Genomic DNA, 18,297 nt, shown 5'->3' with positions numbered 1-18,297 from the left:
ATAATTGGATAATAAATGGAGTGGCAAAATAGATGGGTAATACTTCTATTACCTTAGAGGGTTTATGTACTTTGCTAGCCCAAAGTCTTAACAGGAAGCTTTACACAGGGAATAGATGATGCCAGCCAACACAGCTTCCTTTGCGACAGACCTGCCTAACAGAAGTCCAGGTGAAATGGCCTTTTATGGGCACTGCTGACAGCAGCTGCTGACTGCTGCTCAAGGCCCTTATTATTGCAGCTTTCAGGTTGAAAAGAAACAAAAACCCTTTGTTTTTGTCATTTGTTTCCAATTAGACAAAAACTAGCAACAACAGAAACCACCTTTACAACAGATCTTATGATCAAGCTGTCACCTGATAGAAGTCAAGCATCTGAAATGAGGTTAGTATGGACACCAGTACAAAGTCTTCCTTAAAAAGTCTGTAATCAAGTAGATTCATGTGGGGGATGGGAAGGGTGGCCTTTCCCAGACAGGCTTTTAGAGAGGCAAGTTCAGCAGGCAGTTATGAGCCGTCTAGGGCATTATATGTCTCACCTGAGGTAATGAAATAAGCAAATCTAATACTTTCGTGAAGGTTTTTTTTACTGGTTTAAAATGGTCTAAAAATAGCCTTAAGTGGTCTAAAAATGGACTTCTTTTGAGACACGAGAAAGCAAACTATATTGCCCTTCTTATCCCTTTAGCCAATAAAAATTACGTCACACAAATATGACATGGAAAGTTTCTGCATAATAAGAAGTTATGTCCCTAAATAACCACTTAACTTTGTGTATGTATTTAATATCCAAACTGTGAAAAAAGTAATTAACAATCCCAGGAAGTTTTCTGTAAGAGCACGTGACTTTTTGATTGTATGACCCATCAGAGGGAAGGACAATGGCTACTGGCAGACAGCTCTCGGGCCTCCAGCCAATGCTGGGAACACACACAGCTGAAATCTGTGTATTTCATAATACTAACACTGTGAAGCACCTTGTGATGCATTTATGACTGAGAAAAATAATTCATTTATTTGTTACTTTTTTTTTTATGTGGTGCTGAGGATCGAACCCAGGGCCTCACACCTGCTAAGTGAGTGCTCTACCACTGAGCCACAACCCCAGGCCTGAGAAAAATAATTCAAATAAGCACAGAGCACTTGGTTACAGTGCAAGGCTTCTTATAAGTTATTGGGAATGGAAAACATACAATCTTTGCTTATCAGGCTTAGAAATTTACAAATGAGCAATTTAATTTGAATTGGAATCACAAATCGTGCTAAGAGAACCCAGAGGAAGGACAGAGGAGGAGTGAAGAGAAACAAAAGTAGGTTTCATGGAAGACATGGTGTGTGAGCTGAACCTCAAATAGATAGATGGATGACAGCAAATGGAAGGAAATAGATAGATGGATGACAGCAAATGGAAGGAGTGTTCCGACCTCCCTAGGAGAGTCAAGGGTGCAGAGAACAGGTGGACAGCCCCAGGGCTGGGTGCACAGCCAGTGTGGCTGCAGCAGACACATCCCTAAGAGCAGGGATGGGGCCATGCAGAGAACTCAGAAATGTAACCGTAAGTTCAGATGAATTTCTTCTACAGTTTCCCCACGTGCAGGTGTTCAGAGTCTGCTTTCGGAACTTTGCCTTACTCAAAGTAGCGACTGCCTCCTGGGACAGCCCTCTGACTTAGAGCAGATAGCTGGTTCAGGAGCCAATGTAGAGCCCCTAGAGTTTCTTAAACAAAGAACTGACATATTTAATGGCTTGTTTTAGAGGTATATAAGAGAACAATTACTAAACCACTACTAAGTACCAACTATTGTTCTAAATACTTTAGGACTATTTTTTCATTTACTATTCTTTCCAATAATCCTATGAGGTTGTAGAAGTGAGGCACAGAGAGGTTAAATAGCTTACCCTAAGTCACACAGAAAGTATGAGATCTGGGATTAAAACCTAGGCAATTTGGTCTGGAGCCTGATGCCACGCTATGCTACCTCTGGAGGATATTTCAGAGAGAGACTCCATTAGAGCACTGCAATGGTTCTCAGTCCTTCCCCTCCCCTTACATACATAAAGAACAGAAAACATACCTATCAATAATGAGGGCTTATGAAAGCACTGGGGAGTTTTAAAATAGAATAAAAGGAGGGCACAGAAAAAAAGTAACATTCAGGGAAGGTCAGGAAGAGAAACTAGTTTTGTGGGGAAATCATGAGCAATTTTGAAGCTGAGTTTGAGATACAGAAGAGACTAGCAGACAAGAATTGTTGGGCAAAAAACTAGAAATGGGGCAAATGGGAAACTCAAGAGTGGGAGACATTTTTAAAGAATCATCTCTGTGATTAGGGAGGGTATAAGAGGAGAAAGGATGAAACAAAAAAGAAAGACAGAGGAGCCCCTGGAAAGGGAAGAGGTGGGAAGAAAGAGCAGTACTTCTGAAATATCTCCCATGTATCCGCCACCCTTTACCTTGCGGCCTCCCCTGCCAACCCCCAGGAAGCAGGCATCTGACCTCAGCCAGACATCAGCCTGGGTCTGACCCCAAAACTTCCCCTGCACCGCAGGCCTTGGTGGGGGTGAAGGGAGACCAGGAGAAACTGTGAAGCCAAGGAAGAGAGAGATTCGACGAATTCCGTGTCATTAAGATTTTAACAAAATGAGAAGAAGAGTTTTTCCAATTATGCATATCTTTCTAGTATTTAAAGAAAATAGAAAAATCTCTCAAGCCCAAATCCTTCAGATAAAACACACAGGTTTATCAAACTTTTAACTAAAGTTTAATCCCATTGTTATTAAGTACAAGAATATCTTTCCAATAACTTCTCCAAAGTAAGGATTCTAATAGAAGCAGAGATCTGAGTTTTTAAAGATCTACAGTGAGAACCTTTTTAGAACCAAGGCAATTGACATAACTTGTCCACCAGTGAATGGGTGACAGAGACGAGGACAGCTATTAATGTGACTTTAACAGTTTCTGGGACTCACCACCACCTGCTGCTGACTCTTCCTAGTGGTACAGTGCTAATATGAAATGTTCCTGAAACTGTAAAACCAGAGAACAGGGAGACTGGGATCACCCATGGAAATGACCCTTCCCTTCCAAAGACCATGTGCTGGCCATCCTCAACCACCTCACACGAAACCTGTATTCCAGGAAGACAACAATCAGAGCTGTGCTCACGCAGGGAGGGGTGTGTGTGTTATGTGTGCTTAAACACATGTTAAATATAACATCACCCACACTGCGGTGCCTTTCAAAAAGAAGTTCTGCATCACCGCATCTACACATCTCAACCCCCACATCCCTCCTATGGCAGCCATGGCATAGCATCCTGTGCTTCACTGGACCAGCCCTGATGACAGACACGTTACTTCATTTTGCTATTAGAAACAAAGCTGCAGTGTAAGCTTCTTGTCCAGAGCCCGTGATCTGAGAGCGGACGTGCAGGATGAACTCTGCACTGCTGGGTGAGCTAATGCACCGCAGAGACCACATCACCAACCACCCCAAAAAGCTTTGCCAATTTACCCTTCACCAGCTTGGTATCAGAATGCCTCCCTGACTACACCTTTGTCCCACCAGGTATTACTGAAATGTTCTCATCCTCTGCTATTTAATGGAAGAAGCTTGGAATGGCAGTTTCCCCAAGTTAGATATATATTATATTATATGTAATTTATCTATATATGTATACATATATAAAATATATATTTTAAACAATGAACCATTTCTTTATACCTTTTGCCCATTTTTTCCTGAGTTGTTTATTTTTTCTTATAGATTTACGAGGGTTCTTTGTATGTTAATGGAACTATCCTACATCTGTATAACCTATTAGAAGTACTTTTCCTAGTTTAATATTACTTTTCGACTTAAATGTACTGATTCTCTCTGTCTGCTAGACATGTATCAGGTTTAGAAATGCATTCCACAGTCAAAGGTCATTTAAAAAAAAAAGTTGCCTATATTGTCTCAAAACAAAGCCATGCCCTGGGAGAGACAGCAAGGGACAGAGAATGGGCAAACCTGGGAGCAAAAAAATTTAAAGCTACCAACCAATAATGGTTGTCTGGTTTCTCACTCAAAACAACTTTCAGAGCATTTTAAAAAAACATACCATATTTGTAGCCTATTTAAATCATTCTCATATCCCAGATAACCGAGATTGGAGATAGCTGTTAACATATTAGTTCTTACATTAAATTCAAATAAATTAATCATGGTCAGACTTTCTGGATTTTATTTTCACTTGTAGCTCAACTTTTCTTTGTTTTCAAAGGATTTAATTTAGGGCTGGGGTTGTAGCTCAGTGGTAGAGCACTTGCCTTGCATGCATGAGACATTGGGTTCGATTCTCAGCACCACATAAAAATAAATAAATAAAACAAAGATATTGTGTCCATCTATAACTAAAAAAAAAATTAAAATAAGGATTTAGTGTTAGACTGGATTAATAAAATCCAGTTTTTCAAAAATTGGATTTATTATTTTCTTAATAACCTGGAAAAAAATTAAGATTTATACTAATCAGTTATCACTACACTTGAATACTGCTAATTTATATTACTTTTTAACAAAACAAGATTTGAATCTTTGAGTTTGTGTCATTGGCTAGTCTCTCCTAAGACGACGGCTGAGGTACGTTCCCAGAATTAAAGAGGCTGCTTTCTCCATTCACTCTATGGTCACTCCATCACATTCCCCTCTTATTAAAATGCTGTCCTTTACTTTCACACAAGCCCACTTCATGAGGATGTCTTTACATAATTCAGGGAATCTCAAATGGATTGCATCTGCTCCCAGGGGACACTTGGCAACATCCGTGGCTGCCACAGCTGTGTGTGCGCATCCTGCAGCACAAAGGCGGGGGTGGGGCAGGGGGTGGCCGTGGGAGGCATCAGGCCTCTAATGTTAACAGTGCTCAGCTTGAGAATCCCTGGAAAACCAGGTAAGGTGAAAGTACTATTTCTTTACATGTCGTAGTGAGTAACCTTTAAGTGACCAATGTTCAAGGATTATAGTAACAAAGGGTAGAAAGATGTTTAACTGCTGTGATCATGTTGTCTCTGGATTCTTTTTTTTTTTTTTTTTTGGAACGAGGTATTGACGCTAGGGCGTTTAACCACTGAACCACATCTGCAACCCTGTTTTACATTTTATTTAAAGACAGGGTCTCGCTGAGTTGCTCATGGCCTTGCTAAGTTGCTGGGGCTGGCTTTGAACTTGCAATATTTCTTCCTCAGCCTCCTGAGCTGCTAAGGTTACAGTGTGCACCATGGTACCTGGTTTGCCTCTGAATTTTAAAGATCTGGGACAGACAACTTGTAATTCTTGATATGTATAAAAACTATTTTTAAATGTACAGAATCTACAGTTAATCTATGGCAATAGTACTCTGATAGTGCTTTTAGAAGGTTTAGAGGATAGAGCATGTAAGCAAAATCACATCGTTGAAAAGGATTAGGCTTAACATAATTTAAAATACTTTATGTAGTTAAAAAATTACCACCTCATAAAGCCCCACCCCCCTTTTTGATACTGGAATTGAATCCAGAGGTGTTTAACCACTGAGCCACACATCCCCAGCTCTTTTTTATATTTTATTTAGATACAGGGTCTTGCTGAGTTGCTTGGGGCCTTACTCAGTCTGAGGCTGACTTTGAACTTGTGATCCACGTGCCTCAGCCTCCCCAGCCACTGAGATTACAGGAATGCACTGAACCTAGTGCCCATTTGTTTTTAAAGATGTACATGGCAACAACATTTTGATACCCATCTTCTTTGAAACCCATGTCACTCATTCTGATTAAGCATTAAGTATATATATGTACTAAGCAGATTCACCTAAACTGGTCAAATTTTAATAAAAACAAATGTAAAGTTCTGCTATTATTTCTCTCAAATTATTCTAACTCTTCTAAGTCTTCTTAAAGCAACATGATAATAGCACAACTGCTGAATGCCTGGATCTGCTCAGAACTTTTATCTTCTAGAGCAGCATGAGGGGCCTCCAACTCTGACAGAGGGAGCCCTGTTCTCAGGCCCTGATCCTGCCAAGCTCTGACACCGACTACCTCCACAACAGAACCCTTCTCTTCTTTCCATGCCTTCATTCCAGACAGTATTTGCAACTTCGGGATTTGTGTTCACAGACTTTTTAAAAGCAACTTTTGACATCTATCTTTTTTTTTTTTTTTATCATTGATTCTGAAAACAGTTTTTAGCAGGCTTCACAGGCGAGTTCTTTGTTAATTCCCAGCAGAAATGCCACACAACAAACCTAAAAGTTACTCTGCATATGCATTAGGGAATGATAATAGCTATGACCCAGCACAAGCTGTCATCAATGCACGTTGCTTTCAGGAAAGCCACCGTAACCAGCAGGACAATGTGAAACATACCTGGTTGCTGCTGTTGGAGGCTGCCGAATTCACTTGAGCTGTACTTGCTGAGAGGGAATCAAGGAAAGCTTGGTCAGCCACTGAATTTCCACATGAAAACTGATCTTTTCCATCATTAGGTAACATCTGAATGTTAGAAAAAAAACACAATTATTTTCATAGATTAGGGTCATTTCACAGTGGGAGCCTTTGAGGGCAAGTAAGCATTAGCTTCTGTTCTGGAAAAGGGCTTCATGTTCTTTGAGGCTAAAAATTCTCCTCTAAGCACTGCTTTTGCTGCATTCTACAATTTTGACAAGTTGTATTTTCATTTTTACTTGAACTGTTATTTCTATTGATATTATTTCTTCTTTGATTCATATGCTATTTAGAATTGTATTTAAAAATTCCAAGTATTTGCGGATTTTCCAACTATCTTTCTGTACCGATTTTGAGTTTGACTCCACTGTGGTCTCAGAGCAAATATTTTATGTGTTCTCTCTCTTTTTTTAAGGAGTATGTACTTAAAATTTTTTTTAATTAAAAAAATTGTGTGTGTTGGGGATCAAACTAAGAACCTTTGTGCACACTAGGCAACCATTCTATTACCCCTGAGCTACACACCCAGGCCTCTCCTTTTAAACATGCTGAGGTATGTTTTATATTTCAGAACATGGTCTGTCTTGAGGATGTTTCACATGAATTTGAGGTGAAAGTTCATTCTGTTGTTGTTCTATGAGACAGTCCACAGATATCCATTATATCCAGTTGACTGACAGTGCTGTTGAGTTCAACTAGGTTCTTACTGAATTTTTGCCTGTTGGATCTGTTCATATTTGACTTAGGTGGTCTATATTCTTAAAGAACAAGCAAACCCAAGAATGTGTGAAAACACTATTTCTTTCTAGAAGTAAGTGGAATTCTAGAAAATAAAATGCCAATATCAACTTAAACCCTCAGACTTTTCCTAATCTTGTTCATTTTTAGGATTCCAGATGCATAGCACACAGAGCTAACACAGGATTAAATCTCATACCCATGGACTGAGCTCAGAGGCCTGTGAACCATGGGGACAAGGTTGGGATATGTGGGTGTACGTATCTGAAGGAAGATCTATAGATCTCCTCAGATTCTCCTGAAGGTTTCAGACTCCCCAGCCCTCCCTCTCAATCAACCACAGACAGGCAGCCTTCCTTCCCACTCCATAGCTGGGCCCCAGGGAAACACCTTCAGGGCATTCTTGCCCTCCACTGGAGCTGGCTGAAGCACTTCTTGATCTATCTTCAACTTGACTAATAAGCACCAGAGGCGAGAGGCAAGCTCACCAATCACCTATTACTCTTTGAGACACCTAGAGACTACCAGCAGGGGGTGCCAGGCAGTTGACTCAGAAGAGGGTTTTGTCTCTGATGGGTCTGTCCCAAGCAGGGACCTCCTTCAGGGTGTTGTGCCACTGTCCTTGGGACCTATCACAGCAGAGCACAAGGCAATTCTCCTTTGAGAAAATCTGTTTAAATTTTGTGAATTGACTACAATAAACATGTTCAGGCAACAGCTATTACACAACACTAGCAAAGGAAAAGTAAGAATTTTAATTCAGAAATACTAAAAGGAACTTAATCTAAATGTCTGTAGTTACTCTTTGTAGCTTGGATCTATAGGTAATATACTTTCTTAGTTCCTCTTCAATGTATTTTCCATATTTTATATAATTTGCATTTATTTCTTTTATAATTATTACTTTTGCATTTTTATGATTTTTTTTGACAAATATTACTGTCTTCTGGCTGTGCTTTGACAAATGATGAAAAGATGCTTGAAGTTCTTACTTCTACGTAGTCTGTGGGGACGAGCCCTCGCTCTCCTTTGCTGTTTCTTCCTTCCAGCCATCCTCCACCCACATCCTGATAAAATTAAAGAAAGAAAAGAAAAAGACCACAGTTAGAATTTCCTGTAGAAATTTCACTTTGGAAATTGTTATAAATGTATTTGTAAAATATTACAAATATAAATTGTTAGACTGAAAATCGATAAACATTAAGATTTTTATTACTTCAGAGTTAACATTATACAAAATTTTAAATTTTAAAACCTTTTTTACTCCAGAAAATGATGTGATTTATAAACAAGCCAAATAGCACTTTGATAATAAGTGATCAAAGACTGAAAACAGCCTTTCCCTAGATCACCATCATCTGTGATTTCTATTCACTCTGTGGCAGATGACAAAAATAGTCTGCAGTTTTGTCAAGTGAAGAACGCACATCCCCATCCTGCACCTGTACTTCATGGTTTGGTTTTTTTTTTCCAGATAAAAAATATTAATAGACTTAAATTATGCTGCAGAAGTCTATATCAAGATTCCCAGTTTTCTACATATTATTGCCACAAAATTCTACTTTTTTCTCCTGAAGATAGTTTTCTTACATTTGTAAATAATGCCATAATTAGTTAATAATTATCTGAATCTGGATAACCACATTCTTATTTAATTAACAAACAAAATCTGAATGCATTTATGGGGTGCCATGTGATATTTCAATACACAAATACACCGTGTAATGTTCAAATCATGGTAAATTTAATTATCTCCTTAAACATTTATTATTTCTTTTTGGTGAAACCATTCAAAATTCTTTTTTTTAGCTTTTTTGAAATATACATTATAGTTATCTAACCACATTTAAAAAAAAATAATTTTAAATTACAACTTTGATACTTTTTGAAGCCAAGAGTGACTGGAAGAAATACTATTTTACTAAGAAAATGAAGAAATACTCAGTGGACAAAAAATTATGCAAACAAAAAAATTTTTACTACCATTGAAAATGGAGGGCTGGGGTTGTGGCTCAGCAGTAGAGTGCTCACTTAGCATGTGTGCGGCTCTGGGTTCGATACTCAGCACCACATATAAATAAATAAAAATAAACATATTGTGTCTAACTACAACTAAAAAAAAAAATGTTTAAAAAAAAAAAGAAAACGGCACCTAGGGCTGGGGCTGGGGCTCAGAGGTAGGGCACTCAACAACTAAAAAAAATATTAAAAAAAAAGAAAATGGAACCTATTTGCTAATATATACCTAACAAATCATCCAAAATTAGTACATGTACTTGGTTCTACCCAGTAATTCTTTTTTGCATCTAAGGCAATAAAAATAGGTCCTCAAAATACTGTCACTATGAAGACCCTACCATCACCTCTGCCAACAGCCTTGTCCCTCCCTGACCTTAGTGCTGCCAGTCCTCACTCTGCATCTGGGGACGCACCTGTGTCTGCTCCTTCCCTTCTCCCAACAGCACCCTCAGCTTTCCTGGCACCTTGCTCCAGCCTGCTCTCCAGCTCTGCACCACCAGGTTTCAACGGCCGCCACCCTGCAGGGCAGGACTGGCAGTTCACTGCTCTTCCCACCTGGCATGTCCAAAGTTAACATTCTCGGACATACCTGACCAACATCCTTTAACGCAGCTGCCATTCTCAGGTGCAAAGGCCGAGCACCTCAGCGACCCTTGCCTTTTTCCTCTGCTTAAGCACTGCGTCCCACAGGCCTGGTGCTCCAAGCTTTCTCCTCCATCTTTCACCTCCTATTGCCATAACTCAAAATCACGTCCTGAGACTCCAGCCTCCTCTACAACAATAACGAAAGCCACCACTAGCCTCCAAGGAAGGCTCAGCTCACTGGGCGAAGCCCACAGTCGATAGCCTGGCTCCCAGAGGGGTCTGATAGTTTTGAAAACCAGTTTTCTTAGCCTATTTCCTACCAGCTTATACACACCTGTGCTCTAGGACACCTGTTTACACGTAACAGGCCACAGAGCAGACAAAAAAAGGACAGGCTTCAAAGACGAACAGATGTAACTTTGACTCTTCTTCAGTCACTTACAAGCAGAGTGATCACGGGCAAGTTACCTAATTTGAACATCTCATGCCCACCTTGGGGACTTCATGGCAAAACACATTCAAGATTACGTACATTGCACTTGCCAAACACCTGGCTCTAAACTGTTAACAAATGATAATTGAGATGGCTAAAAAAACAAAACAAAACAAAACAAAAAAAACACTGAACGCTTTTGAATCTATACACCTTTGATGCAACTACTCTGTCTGGGATGTCTTGGCAGTCCTATCTGATGAAACCTCAATAGGGCTTCAAGATCACCTAGTCAGATTTCCTTTTGCATCAAAGCTCATTCTGGTTAAAACAAATAGAAATAGCCTCCTCCTCTGCTGAGCTGCCAACAGCAACTGGCCAATAACTCTGCACCTTGAGGTAGATCTCCTTGAATTCCTCTTCTATCACAAGTTCCTACGGAGAAGGACGTCTGACTGTCTTGAGGTTTACTCTTCAGGGTACCTGGTACACAGTCTCATGCACAGTAGGAAGGAGCCCAGTGAAACTACTGAATGAAAAATAATATTTTGGATGAACTTCAAATCTACAATGCTTTAGTTTATGGAATAAAAGGATGCTGAACACATTTTCTAGGACATGTATTCCCAAAGGATAAGCCCAGGAAATGGGAAATTGCTTTAAAAAAAGTATGGCTACAGAAAACGTGATCTTCTGCACTAACCTATCAAACTCGAGGTTGAGTGTATCTAATACTGTTTACTAACATTAACACTCTAGTGAGTTTTTAAGCTCAGTTTTCAAATCAGCAAAGTTTTATGTGGCTATGGATATTGGGCTAATGGGTTATTTGATAATATTAGGAAATTGATTATTTTTTTTGGGGGGGGAGGGGTACTGGGGATTGAACTCAGGTGCACTCAACTGCTGAGCCACATCCCCAGCCCTATTTTTTGAATTTTATTTAGAGACAGGGTCTCACTGAGTTGCTTAGCACCTCGCTATTGCTGAGGATGGCTTTGGACTCACGATCTTCCTGTCTCAGCTTCCTGAGCCACTGGGATTATAGGCATGGCCAGGAAATCAATAATTTTGTTGGGTGGGATAGAATGGTATTGTCATTATGTCTAAAACCAGCTCTATTTCTCAGAGATACATATTGAAATCTTTTGTTTGGTTTTGTATTGTAAGCCAGGATCTTGGTATGTTGTCCAGGCAGGCCTCAAATTACTGGGCTCAAGCAAACCTCCTGCCTTGGCCTCCCAAGTATCTGGAACTACAGAAGAGCACCACTGTGCCATGCTTGAAATCTTTATGCATGAAATGATACAATGAAATCTGCTTCAAAAATAACCAAGTGTGTTGCGGGAGAGGGAAGCTAGAGGGATAATCAGGAGTAGAGATGACATGAGACTGACCATGGTGGGCTGATAATTACTGAAACTGGATAATTGGACGATGGGGACAAAGATATGGTTAATATATTCTCTCTCCCAATATGTATTTGAAATTTTATAAATAATTTAAAAATGAAAATAATGTGCCTACTGCAGGCCAGACAGTACACAAAGTCTAGCCTACAAAGGGCAAGGAAACAGAAGAACCTGGTTTCCAGCCTTAAGGAACTCCTTGGTTCATGTGGGAAGCAGCCACACACACACAGTGGGTACAGTAGGACAGGGCAGGCAGTCTCACAGGGCCTTACAGAGTACTCAGTGATGACACCAAGGATTCCACTCCTTCTGGAGAAGACATCCTTTAAAACCATGGATAGGATTTTCTATTGTGTTTTAAGACACAGACACATCGGGGTGGAACAACTGTGAGGAGGCATGCCAGGCAGGGCAAAAACACGAGCAAGAGTGCAAAGTCACAACAAATGGGTCTGTGTGCTTGTGAGAGCGTGCGCATAAGTGTGTGCGTGCTTGTAAGAGACCAAGTGTGAGAATGTGACTGTGAACCTGTAAATGTGCATTTGTAAATGTCTGTAGACACTAAGTGTGAGAGTGTGCTGGTACGAGTCTGTAAGAGTGTGTGGTGGTGCAAGTGTGTTTATGAGTGAGGATGTGAGTGTGTGGCTATGTACGTGGGTGCACATGCCTGTGCATGCGTAAGAGAGGGTGTGCATATGCTGGAAAGCTGGAGAGGAAGGACGGGGCCAGATGGCGGGTGTCTTGCAGACCTACAGCTGGCAGTTTGAACAGGCCACAGGGGGAGAAGGGCCAGCCAGGAAGGCACCCAATCCACGTACCAAGGGGAGGGCTTCGCTCAAGGCAGTGACAGTAGAGACAGAGAGGGGAAAGGATAGATGTGAGCAAGTGTAAAGCCAGCGTCTTTCTGTGATGTACAGCTGTAGCTGAGGAGAATGAATGGGTGTGTTCCACATTAGAAAAAAAGAGACTTCAGGAAGAGGACTGGCTCAGCATGTGTGGTGAGCTTGTAGGTCCCACACCACAGGATGTTTGAAGGGCTTGTGAAAAAGCGACATAAAGATGCCTAGGACTCCGCTGGACAGCCAAGTGGGAGCTTCAGCAGCCTGGCCAAGCTGCAGATACCAGGAATTTAGCACACAGGAGGCAATAAACAATTCTGAAAATGTGTAACATGAGGAAAACAGGCCAAAGATGTGAATACCTACATCACGAGGCAGAAGGAAGAGCAGATTATAAAAGCATGTGAAGATGCATGCATGTGTATCTAAGTACACAAGAGGAGAGAGGCACAGGGCATCAGACAGGATCAGCAGCCTGTGCTAGAGGCCATCAGTAAGAAAAACCAATGCAGACCTCTCTGAAAAGCGAGGAGCCTAGAGCAAGGGTAAGGCTTCCAGGAACACAAGACTACCCTGTACTCCGTGTGGGTAACTGAGCGAGGGCATGGTCAGAGAAGCAGGACATACAGCGTGGAACCCAGAGACAGTGGCAGGGACTAGGGAGGACACCTGCCAGAAGCACAGGCCAGAGGTGTGCACAGAGCCGTGTCAGAGTCAGGCGCTCTCAGTGGTGTTGGGGACGAGTAGGAAGAGGTAAAGAAAGAGTAACAACAAAGTTTTGCTGATTTTACAACTGTAAAGACTGACTCCCCATGCCTGCTTTTGGTCCTTCTCTAGCTGCATATACCCAGATGAAATACTAGTAATTGAGGCAATTTTTCTTAAAATTTTACTACATGGACAGTTTTCAGCAGCTGCCCACACTGCATTAGAGATTAACCCTACAAAAATTACGTTCAATTATGTTCATCTCATAATTTTACTATGCTCTGTAAGAAGGTTTACATGTAAAAAGGACAATTAATCAGAAGGCTGAGGCAGGAGGATTATAAGTTCAAGATGAGCCTGGACAACTTAGTAAGACCCTGCCTCAAAAAAAAAGGGGGGGGGCTGGGGTACTGTATCTTAGTGATAGGGCACCCCTGGGTTCAATCCCCAGTACTGAAAAAAAAGTCAGAATAAAATAAAATAAAAAATTAAGCAGACTGAGGCACATATCACACAGAGGTAGTAGAAAACACTTTAACAGGATCTGGACCCAAGATGATTGAAAAAATGAGTATTATTTTTGCCTCTGCACTACTCAGCAACAAAAATCATAAAAGAAATTCAGTTGTCAATAAAGATTTCATTTTGTGAAAGGAAGTATGCTGAATCTGAGGAAGAACCTGAGATAAAAGATCACATGGCTGCTTATCAGAGAGGGTGGAAATACACCTAGCTAAGTGAGAAAAGATACAAACACGCGTGAGGACACATGTTAATGTGTGTGGGTACATACCTGAGCATGTGAAGATGCATGCATGTGTATCTATGTACACATGTGCAAACAGTTCTGTGAAGATGCATAAATCCTTGTTATACATATAGCCATTTCTTCACTGAATAAAAGCTGAAGCAGTAACTTATAACTCAGCAGAGAGAACTCGCTGGGAGCAAGGCTGATGCTTTGCTAGCACATACTGCCCTCTGGCAATCTATATTAGGGTTGGAGCTCAGAACAACAACAGCGCTCAGTAAGCAGAGCTGTGAGGAAGATCAGCACCATCTCTCCTGCATTCTAAAGACACAGCACCATGAGGGGAAAGCAGACTGAACTAAGCTCCACAACAACAGAGGGTGCTTGAAAGGTTATCAATAACAAAGAAAACAATTATGAAATAGAGATATAATAAACTCAATCATCTCCCCAGCTATCTCTAGGAAACTTTTCTCAGTGTTTATGTAATAGCGTCTTACTACATCATCAACAGAAAAAAAATTTAAGCGACAGAAAAGAATTAATGTGAGTATGAATGATCAACTTAGCAAAAAAAATTATGCTAAGTGAAGCTAGCCAATCCCTAAAAAACAAATGCCAAATATCTTCTTTGATATAATGAGAGCAACTAAAAACAGAGCAGGGAGGAAGAGCAGAAGGAAAAGACTAACATTAAACAGAGACATGAGGTGGGAGGGAAAGGGAGAGAAAAGGGAAATTGCATGGAAATGGAAGGAGACCTTATATGTACAAAATTACATATAAGAGGTTGTGAGGGGAATGGGAAAAAAAAACAAGGAGAGAAATGAATTACAGTAGATGGGGTAGAGAGAGAAGATGGGAGGGGAGGGGAGGGGGGATAGTAGGGGATAGGAAAGGTAGCAGAATACAACAATTACTAATAGGGCATTAAGTAAAATTGTGGATGTGTAACCGACGTGATTCTGCAATCTGTATACGGGGTAAAAATGGGAGTTCATAACCCACTTGAATCAAATGTGTGAAATATGATATGTTAAGAGCTTTGTAATGTTTTGAACAACCAATAAAAATTAATTAATTAATTAATTAAACCTTAAAAACAAGTCCAAAAAATGAGCATGGCAGTGCAAGCCTCCCAGAGACTTGGGAGGCTGATCACAAGTTCAAGGTCAGTTTCAGCAACTTAAGGTAGAGCATCCCTGGGCTCAATGTCCTATACAAAAAAACAAAAACAAGGAATAACCAAATGTTCCCTTACCGGATTTGTAATAGTGATGATTTCTCCTTCATTAACCGTCAGTTCATTATTCCCAGGTTCAGCAGCAAAATCATACATAACCCGAGCCTATTGGGGGTACAGAAGAGAAGAAAAAATTTCAGGTGAATGTAGACCCAACAGTAAAACCCAAACCACCTTTACTGTCCACTTTGTAAACAGACTGGTATGAACAGAAAGGGGGCTGGGGCCGACTGTAAAAAGGGAAGGCCCATTACCAGAATGGTTTGCCAGCTGTACTGGGGACAGGTAACACCAATGGTGAGACAGTCCCTCATGTTCTGGAAGGGGGACACTTTTCAGCAGCTGCCCACACTGCATTAGAGATCAACCCTACAAAAAGAACTCTAAATACACCTGTTTCATTAAAATTCAAAACCATGCATGAAGCTGAAATACAGATGCTGCTGATTCTGGGACAGCTCGCTCTCAGGAACCGAGGCAAGGGATGTCAGACTCCTCCATCTTTAGAAGAATCCCTTACTGTTAAAACTCTCACCAGCCACATCTGGAGCCAGCCACTGGGATAAACCCGACAATGCAGCATCTTGTGGCCCCCTAACTCAGACCCATAAGCTCCGTGTAACAGACACTCTGCTACACCACTTGCCACTGCACCGTGCCCTACAGGGCCGAGTGGGTCAGGCAAAGAAAGCTGTAGTTCGACAACTTCTCCCCAAAATGAACTCTCCATTTCAAATACAACAGACCAAGAGGAAGCTGCTGTGGCTGAGGAGAGGAGGGCCTGGTTCTTCAGGCTCTTCCTCCGGAGGAGCCTGGGGACGGCGGGCCAGGAGTGCATGCTTGTGGGGACACTGCCAGGCACGGCATCATGACAGAAAACACCCATGATAAAAAGTGCACATGCGTGTGCAGAGTGTCCTCTAGACAGCCTTACAGTGTCTATAAGGCAGACCTGGCCCACTCCCCATCTTAATGATTATACCCCATGGACTCTCTTCCACGAGGCATCTCATCAACTGGGGACAGCATGTCCCTGGGAAACACAGGGCTGCCTTAAAAGCAACTGGTTCCTACGGGCAAATTCAGTTACCCAACAGGAAGGGGCTCACTTGCTCGATACCCACCACCGGGCAGGAACAGGCCAGCCCTTCTGCTCACCTCTGCCCTCTCCATAAGTGCCTGACTGTGCCTGAATTTCTTTTAATGGGGATGAAGGACTCGCCACCAGTGACAAAGATTGGAGGAAAAAAATCCCTCCTTTGAAATAAAGAAAAAAATAACAAGATAGACTGATGGGTGGACATGTGATAAAGCAGGCATCATAAATGCAAAATGTCCAGAATCTCGATAGTGGATTTATGGTATTTCGTGGAAAATTATTCCAACTTTTCTACACATTTGAAAATTTTCCTTATAAAATGTTGGAGCAAAACAAATGGTAGTGGAGTCTGTCGGTTAAGAAATGCCATCAGTTCTTTTTTCTCTGTCCCTGACAGGCCAGGAAGGGGCTGAGGGGCAGAGGCAAGGGAGCAAACCCTGCCAGCTCTGCAGTCAACTCGGTCAGGACAAAGGACAAAGAAACCACGTGGAGGTATTTTTCTCACACAGCTGCAAAGTAGATAGAATTCTGTTTGTCATGTTGTGGGATATTTTTTAAAAACATGTCACATCAACCTCAGTCCTCCGTGCAGCGAGGGCAGCTAGGAGATAAATGCACAGGGTGCTCCGCGGAAGGAAGTGAGCTTCCCCTGGAGAGGAGCCCAGTATGCTAACTGCGCCAAGCTCCAGGGTGGCAGAGGAACCTGCTGTTGTGTCACTGTTCCTTAAGAATCCTGCTTAAAATTTAAAAAGTCCAGCTAAATCCAACCAGTCCCCAAATACAGAATTCCTAAGCCCTGTGTTTAGGAATTTATAGTTTGGTGAAACCAAATGTGAAATAAGTAAAAAATGAAGACATGGACACCCCCCCCCCCCCCGACACATTCAGACATCACCGCACACTTACTCACCCCTAGGTTTGAATGTTTGTCTTTTCTAAAATTCAGGTTGAAATTTAATCCTAAATGTCAGCTGGGAGGTGGGGCCTAATGCCACCATAAAGGGCCCGTGGGAGCAAGTTCACCCTCTCCTGCTGTCCTGCTATGTAAAGACACAACACCCTCCCTCCACAGGACAGAGTGTTCAAGGCACCATCTTGGAAGCAGACAGACCAGGCCCTAGCCTCCCAGCCTTGATCTTGGACTGCCTGGCCTCCAAAATAGTGAGAAAATATTTTTCTGCTCTATAAATTTCCTAGTCTCTGGTGTTCTGTTACAGCATCATAAAGGATTATAAGACACATGTGGAAAAATATAACCAGTTAGCTTTATTTAAAACATTGAATTAAAACTTATTAAAACAACTGACGAGCGTTCTTTAAAATCAGAAGTGAAAATAATTTTGGAGAACAAATGGATTTAATAAGCCTAACATGGAACAGGCATAACATGTCACAAGAAAACAACAACAGAGCACTCAGCCTGGAGAAGGTAAGGCTCAGTAAAACCGGGAGCTGTCAGCACTGAAAACCTCACTGCCTCTCTGTCACCTGCCTCCCCTCTTTTGCTTCTCCTTATTTTTGGCTTCCCCCTGTTTTCTCACTTCTCTCCTCTAGTTCACTACTGCTGTATCCAAACCAATCCAGATGCTGCCCTCAACCTCATATGCCCATCTGTCTCTTCTTGTGTGGTCCATTTTCCTACACTGCCTTTTCCAACGTCAGCTACACACTTTAAGAAATGTTTCCACAGAATTCCTGGTCAGTAGATAATCTCCCACTATATATCTAGCAGACACTGCCAACCACAATTAATCTCAATAAAAATTTCAAAGTTACAGACAAGGTGAATCACGAGTAGATACCAGTCTTCCCTGTGCTCCCTTAACCACAGGTGCACCCCCCGCACGAGGAAACAGCTCCTCTTCTACGGGTCAGGAGCATGCAACCTGCACTCCTCCTTCCCTATGTGTCCACATCTCTGATTCTGCCTGCCTCCCCTCACTTTCTTCTTCCTGCCAGGCTCCAAGTGACTACAAAAATCACCAGCCTTAATATAAAATGTAAGTT

The 18,297-nt window shown here is 41.5% G+C and overlaps 1 protein-coding gene across 1 annotated transcript in view; it reads right to left on the bottom strand.

The window, feature by feature from the left end:
- SNX9 (sorting nexin 9) overlaps positions 1-18,297 on the bottom strand; it is a 103,022-nt gene that overhangs the window by 49,523 nt on the left and 35,202 nt on the right. Inside the window, 3 exon segments of the mRNA XM_081294703.1 lie at positions 6,386-6,511; positions 8,194-8,268; positions 15,210-15,296. Of these exon segments, the coding sequence (XP_081150829.1) occupies positions 6,386-6,511; positions 8,194-8,268; positions 15,210-15,296 (288 nt within the window).

This window comes from Spermophilus citellus (genome assembly GCF_964194105.1).
Source record: "Spermophilus citellus genome assembly, chromosome: 5".
In the NCBI taxonomy this organism is placed as follows: Eukaryota; Metazoa; Chordata; class Mammalia; order Rodentia; family Sciuridae; genus Spermophilus; species Spermophilus citellus.
Note: the sequence above shows the minus strand (reverse complement) of the source record. Positions and strands in the feature narration are given on the sequence as shown.